Source organism: Triticum aestivum, chromosome 5B (assembly GCF_018294505.1).
Source record: "Triticum aestivum cultivar Chinese Spring chromosome 5B, IWGSC CS RefSeq v2.1, whole genome shotgun sequence".
Lineage (NCBI taxonomy): Eukaryota > Viridiplantae > Streptophyta > Magnoliopsida > Poales > Poaceae > Triticum > Triticum aestivum.
Genome location: NC_057807.1, coordinates 671,388,290 through 671,398,383, shown reverse-complemented (window position 1 = coordinate 671,398,383; position 10,094 = coordinate 671,388,290). Strand labels below are relative to the sequence as shown.

At 44.7% G+C, this 10,094-nt stretch overlaps 1 protein-coding gene across 6 annotated transcripts; it reads right to left on the bottom strand.

Annotated features, from left to right (window-relative positions):
- Window positions 1-804: 804 nt before the first annotated feature.
- LOC123114078 (uncharacterized) lies at window positions 805-9,338 on the bottom strand. Of its 6 annotated transcripts, XR_006456392.1 has the most exons (11): window positions 9,067-9,329; window positions 8,530-8,627; window positions 7,873-7,967; window positions 7,139-7,756; window positions 6,866-7,033; window positions 6,497-6,626; window positions 5,009-5,233; window positions 4,773-4,891; window positions 4,467-4,593; window positions 1,469-1,582; window positions 805-1,384 (listed from the first exon to the last, which is right to left on the bottom strand). XR_006456392.1 is itself a non-coding variant. In XM_044535442.1 (10 exons), exons 1-9 carry the CDS (start codon window positions 9,145-9,147, stop codon window positions 4,505-4,507), a joined length of 1,623 nt encoding a protein of 540 aa, XP_044391377.1. In that variant the 5' UTR covers window positions 9,148-9,329; the 3' UTR covers window positions 805-1,582; window positions 4,467-4,504. The 6 variants fall into 6 exon arrangements, 5 of the variants coding, with proteins under 5 accessions (XP_044391377.1, XP_044391379.1, XP_044391376.1 ...); XM_044535442.1 differs by having other exon boundaries at window positions 805-1,582; XM_044535444.1 differs by lacking the exons at window positions 805-1,384; window positions 1,469-1,582 and adding an exon at window positions 3,336-3,872 and having other exon boundaries at window positions 6,497-6,617; window positions 9,067-9,338.
- Between the last annotated feature and the right edge of the window lie 756 nt (window positions 9,339-10,094).

Here is a 10,094-nt window from a genome sequence, read left to right as displayed (position 1 = left end):
ACATGGAGGCCTGTTGTGAGCAGCTGGCTGCATAGGAGATTTTTTTCTGCATGCATCTCGGCTAAACTCCTTCAACATTTTCAAGACCGAGGTGGTCTACGTCACCTTGGATGTAGTCCGACATCAAAGCTTGGCTAAAACAAGACATTGATTGGGGAAGGTTCTCATTGAACTAGTTTCAAGAGCGGCGACCGAAGACGACGAGCAACTTAGATAAGCTGAGGTGCTACCAGCTTGAAGACGTGTTTCAAGGGGCTACTGACAGTATCCCAGCTAGGGGGCCTCTCACCATGTTGACTCCCAGTCTGGTGGGCCAGGCTGAGGACCCCTAGGTTGGTTCCATCCGGGGCCATTTTGGGCGGCCCATGACACATACAAGGAAGATTCCAGAAGCCTTGTCGTTCAAGACAAGGACTCCTCTCCACCGACGTAGCCGACTAGGACTCCTATTATTCTAGGCTTCTGGTAACTTATATAAACCAGGGTTGGGCTAGTCAATGGAGGATTCAACATCTCAACATAGAACAATCTCGTGGTAGATCAACCTGTACTTTCTACTTCAACCCAAACAAATACAAACACAAGCATGGCATAGGGTGTTATCTCTTTGAGAGAGAGCACGAACCAAGGTAAAACCTCATATCCTTGTTACCATCTCACATAGGCTACCCGAGATTCGCCTGAATCGACTTCGTCACCACGCCCCTACAACTAAACTTCTCATGAAAAACATTCACAATTTCCATCCCCCAGCAAACGTTCGTCAGCTAATAGGGTCCTAAAAATTGATCATTTGCACTAACGTTGCCTGGGATCCGTTGTTTCCAAATTCAATTCAGCCATCGTGTGCTGACTCAACTTCTTTCCAGCCAGGTGCCACTACTAATTACTGTTAAAATTTTGAATCCTCATGGCGCACTTTTCTGGTTTGAGAACATATGGTCCTTCTGGCCAAGCTACCTTCTTGTTCTCCAAAAACCATGGGACACGACCTACCTACTTTGAAATCATGTGTTGTCATTGGTTGTTGCTCTTGGAAGAACTTGATCACAACTTAAAACCTGGTGCCGCCTTCCCTTACCCCTTAAAATCCATGAAACTATCTGTAAATCCCACCTTAATAGAGTTTTGATCCTCCTCCTACAAGAAAGCAATGACACTCACTTGCTTGCGGCCCTTCAGACTGGCAATGACAAAATCTGAGTGTTCGTCATGGCCACTAGAATATGGACAACCCCACAACGTCTCAAGCTGATGAGATCAATGTCCAAGGTCTTGCCCATAAAAGTACCACTGCCCACAGACCCCAAAAATGACGAACTCTACGGGGAACACCCTCAACATGAAGCCAAAGATGCTTAATTTCCAACTTATGTGGGATTTCCTGAGACATTTGAGCATTAACCGATGTCACATTCATCTGAGTACCGCCAGCCCTAACGAAATCCTCAAAGGAAGGAAAGCTAACCATGTAGGTATCTGGCCCATGTTGTATAACCTCCCACTTCCATTGGTTCTGAACCAGGCATCTCCTGGCTATCTGACTCTCAATGATACCAGTCGGAACCATCATACCGTTGACCTGAACACGAGCAATAGGAGTCTGTGTCAGTGCCAAATGATCCTTCACAACGCAATCGGGAAGCTGAGCAAAAATAAGTCTCTTATGCACCTACTCTCGAAACAAAAGCATTGGGCTTAGAGCATCTACAGTCGGACGCCCCAAAGCCACCCAATACGCCCGGGCGGACGGCCCAATCACTAACCGGTCATGAAAAATCGACCCAAACGGGCGTCTCAAACGTCGTGGCTGACCGACACCCCTCATATCCGGTCCAAATATGGGACGGACAGGGGGCGCCCGGGCGCGTCCGCCACGACGGACCCGGCCCACGCTGGCCCACTCGACCCCGCATATATTCCTCCCCATTCGCTCGTCGAACCAAACTCTAACCACTCCCCTCCGCCACCCAAGCTCACCTCTGGCAATCTCCAGCCGTCTCCAGCATGGCGGGCAGCGGATCTGACTCCGACTAGTCCGGATCCGTCGGCTGGGGTGTCATCTGTGCGGGATGGAGGACGCAATGGCCGTTCGGATTGTACTTCGCCGCTCCCGGAAGGACATCGCCTGGCCGACGGCAGGATCTATCCGGCGCGACACCATAGCATCGACTCAACGGGCCCTCAGATCCTCTGGGGCTAGACCATCACAGTCCCGGCAGCCGTAAAATCTCTCCTTCCCCATCGCCTGTCGAGTGGGCTATGAGTACCACCGGGACCGGTGTGCCCACCGTGGGAAGGACAGGATAAGGGCCGCCGAGGCCCGTCTCGCTGCCGACATGGTGGCAGCGGAGGCGGAGGCGGCTGATGTAGCGACGCGGGCGGCCGCAGAGGAGGGAGCCATCCGCGCCCGCATTGTGAAGAAGCGGCAGCGGAGGAACGCGCGTGCCCTCACCCGAGAGCAGAATCGGGCGGTCCGTGCCATGACCGAACTGCCACCAAAGGAGGAGAAGGAGGACAACTCTGGCGACGAGCAGATCTGGCTCGATACCTACTGCGTCTTCGACCGGTATTTCCGCAAGAAGGACGACAATTGCGCTCGGAAGGGCAAGGGCAGCCGGGGATGATCTTCTCCATCATAACCAAACATGCCAAATTTTGGTAGTCTGATGTCATGTTGTAAATGTAGTAGCCGATGTGTAACGTAGTTGCGCGAGTTTGTATGGATTTGAGGTATGCTAATTGAGATGTCCGGTTGTGAGAAGTGAAATTTGAAGCTTGACCGGTCAGTGCCCGCGGACGCACCCGGGCACGTCCGTGGGTGTTTGAGGGGTCGGATTTGCCAAACACGACGGTAGATGCTCTTAGGGAGTTTAAGAACCGAGCATCGCAACACTGGATGAGCAATTTTGTCGCAAATATAACACTAGTACCTTGCAATCCTTCGCTACGTGCGTGTCGACTGCACAATTCATCCATCAAGAGTTTTATCTTACTGATCATTCTTCGGAAAACATGGGAGCAACAAAGTTTTTTATGGTCTAGACGTGAGCAGCAGCGAAGTCATCCGGAACATTACCTCTAACTGTCTAACATCACACTGTGGTCTCATAGGCTAACAATATCTAACTTCATATTCAGCGATGTCATATTCTTGATGTCTAAGGTTCAAGAATATGTACTTTAGGTGTAATTAACTGAATGTTTTTAGAGTGTATGAAGTGTCAATTAACAGCTTGTCCTCAAATCCTAGCACACCAAGTGTCAACGCGTAGTAGTTTGTTCCTTGCTTCTCGTCTCATCCATTTCAGAAATGCCCTCTAATTTGCGAAAAATTTACCTCTCCAAGCCAGATTTGATTCAAAGGAATTTTGAGGGATTGAATTCCTTGCGATTTTTTCCTATGTCAGTTGCTTGACCGAATCCCATAAAAACAGTACATTCCATATGAATTTTAGCATCCCCTGGAATCTCTAGAAATACTTGTATAGGGAAATGCACAGGGAAATAGAGTCGCTGCATATTGGCATAGCAGGGAACAGCCTAATCGGAGGAGCATTTCTTCCTAAATTGACAACCCTCATAATACTTGTATCATCTCCAGCACGTCACTAGCATCACAGATTTTCTTCCTAAGTCGTAACACTTCCCCGCCTTAGCAGCAATACGCCACTGCAAATCAAGCATACAGAGTAACAATGACATATTACACTGACATGACAATCTATACAAACTACCAATGCTGGTTCATTTGAGCTTCCTTCAACAAGGAGCTCGAGTGGATTAAACCAGTCCGATGCCTCTGTGCCATAATGCGAGCATTGTGGCATATGATGGAGAGTCCATCCTCACCCGTCCCTCGAATTGACTGCCTGCCCCAGCACAGGATTAATTTGACGATTTAAAAAAATCTGGCATGATTCGCATGACGATAGGACAACTGAACTGCACGTTCAGAGATCACAGCAATGGCCGCGTGTCCAAAGTTTAAACGCATTCAGAACCCTAGTTTCACACACGATTATTCATACAACCAATTGGATATATGGTATATCCAGCACAAACCCCTCAGTAGCTGATATATCATGCTATTCTTCTTTAAGTTGTTAGGGAATCAAATCAAACTGAAAAATGAGAATTATCAAACGAGCTCACTGCTACACATAGCTATATTTTTTTTCTTTTTTTTTTTCATAATACGCGGTGGTTCACTCATGTAATCCCGGGGGGGAAAAGCTCACCAGCTTACAAAGATAACAGTGATTAAATTCTAAGAGCATGCAAGCCTACTAGGCCACAAGGACAAATGAAGCGAACATAAGAGATTCTAGTATTCTACGAGGATTGCAGGTTCTGTGAATAATAATGCAGACACCAGAAAAGAGAGCAACAAAGCTGCCAAAACCGTGTGAAAACAGCATTAACTGAATCTTTCATGAGCACCATAATTTGCAGTTTGCTCGTACCTTTTACTGATGAGTTCACGCCCAAAGAAACCACTAGGTCATGTAGCAACTGAACCTAAGTGCGCATGATTGCTCTTTGCCTTCGGCTTCACAAAAACTCCCCATAGGTAATTCTCTCCGTCTATCCCTGTTACCATGGTATGAAATTAGCACACCACTAAAAATCAGTCACTGCATTTGATTTTTATACCCAGGCATATAAGCAAAAACAAATTACATGGGCCCATCAAACAGAAAGAACATATTATGGGTATTTTTCTTTTTCAGAGATATCCAAATAGGCAAATACAGAGTAAGAGCACTAACACTGAGAATCAGGTGGAAGCACTTCCGAGGAATATATCAACAGCATGATGTCATCAATATATGCCTTCATGACAAAATTGTTGTACGCCTCCAAGCGACGAGGATGCTTTTTGTTATAACTTCAAATATAAAAAGGAAAGAAGGCACGATAAGTATATGAATCGCATGCTATAAACAAGGTCAAATATGCAGTAGCACATAAGCCATTTTTTGTACTGAGACCATCATAAACCTACCAGTCAAGTTCAGCAGGGAAAAATATCAAGGCAATGTCATCATAAACTGGACAGAATTCGTCAAAGGTCTTTGGCCAGTAATTCATTCGAGGTGATATCTTCAACTGTATATTGTTAGGCATCTTCTTGGCGATATCACAAACTCTGGGTGATACTACAGATGGGAAGTATGCTTTAAATTCACCAAGATTAGAACTTTCTCCATCAGAGAGGAGAAAGCATCCCCTAAAAAGCAAAGGAATGTCAGAGCATAACAAAGGTTGTCACTGATTACATCAGATATACCAGAATATCAAAATTTAAAGTGTGATGCTAGAAAATGGACAACTTTAGACAACTGAAATCCATATTGATCATAGAAACCAGTAGCACTTTTTCTTATGAAGCTGAATTATGAAAACCCAACATTGTGGGTAGCATATTAAGATGTACCCTCATTTTAATTATCAACTTGGCACAGTCGCATAATAATGGAGTAAGGAGTTCACAGGGACATAATTCATGCAATCAAGAATCAAGTGGTCACTCCGAGGTGGATATGCATGCATAAATTATTGTACTAACAACATTCTTGGTTTCCTCAGTACACAGGCATCCTAAATCCTGAAATGGCGATTCCCCAAAAACTGAATCTCATTGCGAAAAGGAGGGAGTATTAGACTACCCAAAATGTCCAAGAGACAAATATCTTAATTTATTTTATTTAGATCCAATAGACAAATATCTGATTCTGTCAGATTTTGAATTAATTCCCTCCTGAAACAGACACACTCTTGCACCTTTTGCTAATCTTACTTTGCTAGGACCGAATAATCGAATCCACTTAGGCTATTGCTAGAACAGTATCTTATATTTTTTCCATAAGGTGAATGTTTATTCACAGAAGGTTCGAGTGGATTCAGTTCTGAAATTGATCTAGAATATTTTTCTGTTGGAACCAGGAAACTCCTACTCCATTTTATCAATCACGAACAATCAGAATAAAAAAACAGAATGATTAAAGTTACCTAGCCTGCAAAGCAAGTATTTTTTTACCGTCTACCAATTTGCCAAATACCAATCGTTACTAAGGAAGCTAATATACCCCAGCCAAGAATCCGAACACACCCATACTACTTGAGCAATTTTTTTTGTAGAAAATCAGCTAATTTCTGGTTAATCAAAACTAAAGCCATGGATAAACCCCTGGGAGATGCAGATCCACTGCAGTTATGAAGTGAGTGCAGTATCATCGGGTCATTGGAGCAATGATCAATGAAAACGGGAGCTGCAAATTTTGTGTTTTCCCATACTAAACCATCTACAACAGATGGAGAAGTTGAAGCAACAACACTATGGGAATCATGTAGAAGCAGATTTACCTTCTAATATCCCTGGATTTCTAAGTTCCTCATATTTGTTTTATTAAGCAACCATGAATGGATCATTACAAGTTGAAATGATCCATACTTCTTGAGATGAAAAAATTCGCAAAGAGAGCATACTCACTTCCAGCAATGTCCTTCTGGTGGAGGGCGTCTTGCATACTCTGCACTTGAGCTGATGATCACTGGCATGTCTATATTGTTGTGCAGACTCTTTGTTCCAGATCCACATCCACTATCAGCATCTGTTAGCACTTTGGAAATGGAATATAATCTGTTAGCAATTCAAAAATAGACCGTCATAACCATTTGATTAGTCCTCTTAAATCCTCAAATTTTATTTGATGTAAGATCAATACATATATTTCGTGTAAATCAAGAATTACAATATATACATGATAGGTTTTGAATGCTTGCCAACAATAATCATTCTGTGAAATATTAATTTTATCGAGAAGTGTAGTATTAACTATCAAGCGATCACGAATTACACCTGAAGCATTGAGTGCACTTTTCCCAGTAGGTTGATCGTCTATCCAGGAGTTGCATTTTCCTCCATCTGCATTGGCTACCTTCTCTTCTTTAGGCTGATCTTGAAGCTGCTGGTCAATTCTCGTAACTTCTCCTTTTGTATTATGTGGAATCGTAGGAATCGTCGCACCTGTTTTTTCAAAAATAATGTCTTCATGAACTGTAACTTTTAGGCAGAAGCAACAGCTAGCTGTTCTAAACAAGGAAAGATATGGCACTAGATGCGTGAAAATACCTGACTGCACTTTCTGTCTCTTCTTCGTATCATCAGCTTTTATCGGGTTTTGACTTGCAACAGCGCATCGCTTCAAGGAAACTGCTTGACCATCACTCCTACTGGGAGATACACACTTCATACTGCACGACTGTTTCATACTTTGAGGAGATGGAGGGCGACCCTGACTACTGGGAAGTATGCCCTTCATACTGGACGAAGGTTTCATGCTTGAGGGAGATGCAGGATGAACCTGTCTACTGGGTGATATGCATTTCATAGTTGGAGATGCAGGATGGACCTGTCTACTGGGTGATATGCATTTCATAGTTGGAGATGCAGGATGGACCTGTCTACTGGGTGATATGCATTTCATACGTGGAGGAGATGCAGGATGAACCTGTCTACTGGGGGATGAGCACTTCAGATTTGGTGGAGATGCAGGCTTAACCTGACTACGTCGCGCGACAAATCTTCGCGTATAATGAACTGCTGGCCTCTCTCTACTCAACAGTGCCTCCTCTTCACAGCGAATGAACTTCACTTTAGAATTTTCATATATCTGTGGTGTTTTAACACCAATTTGATGGGCCACATTTCTGTGACCCTTCTCAGGCCTTTGAAACTCTGTTTTTTCACCTGCACCATGATTAGAGAGGAAATGTACTTAGTTACATGATTCAAAGAATGAGATTGATGAAAGAACTTAGTAATAGGATGAAACAATTGCTGATATTTGTAATCGTTATATTTACCTTGAATAGGTTTTGGGTCCCCATTAGCCTTTTTTTTGCATTCAGAGCAACACCAGTCATATCTCATTTCAAACTCCACCACCAGCAGGCAATAACTACAAAACGAAAAAAAAAAGGAAAAACTTTCAGAGAGGTAGATAGAATTTTCATGTCGAATGAGCTTCAGTTCCTAGCTGTAAAAGATACTTCCTCCGTTCACAATTATAAGATGTTTTGGATATTTCAATATGGACTGAAATGAGTGAACAAGGACACTAAAATGCGTTTATACACATCCAAATCAGAAACTGCTAGAACATCTTATAATTGTGGAAGGAGGGGGTAGTGCACTTGGACACAATTTCCTTAGATCAAAAGAAGGATATAATAAATTTTGGATCATCTAGGAATGCTTTGAGTCTAATTCAATATCTTTGGCTCTCTGCATCAGTTTTCTATTGCAAAATCCATCCTAGTTTGATATCAAACACTCTGCAATTCTCTTATTCCATCCAAGCATTTCATACGTACAAAGTACTACAAAGTAAACAGGGTTACAGAAAAAAAGGGAATATATGCATACTTTGGCAGAGTGGCAAGCAGTACACTTTCCGAGTGCTCAACACCTGAACCAAGGTGAAAGCTCAACAAAACAGGGTAAAGAAAAAGGGCATATACCGATGTTGACAGCCGTTGCACTGGATGCAGCTGAACATAACGTGCTGGTTCTCTCCACTCCCACATATCTCACACCTTGCTGCTGGGCGTGCGACGTCCTGCAGGGTAAGCAGAACCATCATCAAGTATTGAAATTGCACAGATTATCAGTCTTGTTCACGGATTCTTTTGCACAGAACCCTGGAAGACAGCTCGTTTCAAACGCATATGCCCCTTGGTCAGACAGATCCAGTCAGCCTAGAGGCCTCCAAACCCCCAATTTTACAAGAACCGCAACAACATCGAGCAACCTCCGGGGCCGAATCGGGTTGAGGAGCATACATGAAAGGCGCTGTAGTCGAAATCCGCCCCCTTTTTTCTCACAAAAGAAAACACGACGCGAAATCATGCCCTAACCAACAGCCGGGACGGCGAAATCCGCCGCTCCCGGGCGCCGATTTCGCAGGATGCTCGAGAGGATGCGAAGGGGGGGGGAGGGGGGCGCAAGAACGCCGCTGGGTGATCGCGACGAGGGGATGGCGAGGACGAGGTCCTTACCATGGTCGCGTGGTCCTCCCGGGCGGCGGCGGCGGCCGGGCGGGGCATCTCCTGAGCGAGAGGCGGAGGCGGAGGCGGCATTGGGGGAGGAGACGAGGGCCGGCCGCGGCGATGGCCGGAAGGGAAAAGGGGTTGGGTGGGGTTTTTGGCCCCTGCTGCTCTGCTTCTGCTCCCGAGAGCGAGACCCGAGAGCGAGACCGAGACACGAATGGGGGGCGGGGCGAAAGGCGCGTGCGTCCACAGTACGCTACTACGCAGGCCATCTTCTCGTGATAGCGAGAGAACTGGCCCTTATTTTCCTTTGCTCCACTCCTCCGAAGACTAAGAGACAATTAGTACACATTTAGACTAAGAGACATATCTGCACCAGTAATCGAACCTTGCAAAATTAAGGCCGGGAATTGAAACCACAATCCGTATAAAAAAGAATGAAATTATATTGGGCTAGCAAGTGGTTGGTTCATGAGCTGCCAGGCTGAATCCAGTTGAATCTAGAAAGATTTTTAAATGGTAATTATATTGATTGTTCACCCAACCTACACTCCATAAGCTACATCTCTCTATAAAAAAGTGCAATTTTCATTCGCGGCGTGCAAAGAATCAGGAGCCCTAACCAACACCCCAAAAAAGGCAAAATCCATATTCCTAACTACTCCCTCCGTCCCATAATGTAAGACGTTTTTTGATACGTGTCAAAAAACGTCTTACATTATGGGACGGAGGAAGTACTAATTTTGTGTCAGTAAAGCAACAACGTGGCTTGTGATAGATAAGAAGATGAGAGTAATGCAATGGTTGACCAGGCGCGCAAGGTGGTCACAGACATGGGTGGACAATGCCATAGAAGAGAAGCGCAAGACAATGCCCCTTACCATCACGGTGGCGACATTTGGATATGACAAGTCATTAGTAAGAAGAAGAATCATAGACTGCACCCAAAGGGGATGGGAGGAGGGAAGCTGCATCAATGGCCGAAAAGGGGATGCAAAGAGATTGGGGGTATTTGGGTTCTCTTTTTTGCTTCCGAT

Excerpts from the sequence above, each read along its gene's own strand:
- LOC123114078 (XM_044535442.1), bottom strand. The coding sequence starts at position 9,147 with ATGCCGCCTCCGCCTCCGCCTCTCGCTCAGGAGATGCCCCGCCCGGCC. Across the intron at positions 7,968-8,529 it reads TGCAACGGCTGTCAACATCG|TTATTGCCTGCTGGTGGTGG; the intron begins GTATATGCCCTT and ends TTCGTTTTGTAG. Across the intron at positions 7,757-7,872 it reads GGACCCAAAACCTATTCAAG|GTGAAAAAACAGAGTTTCAA; the intron begins GTAAATATAACG and ends ATCATGGTGCAG.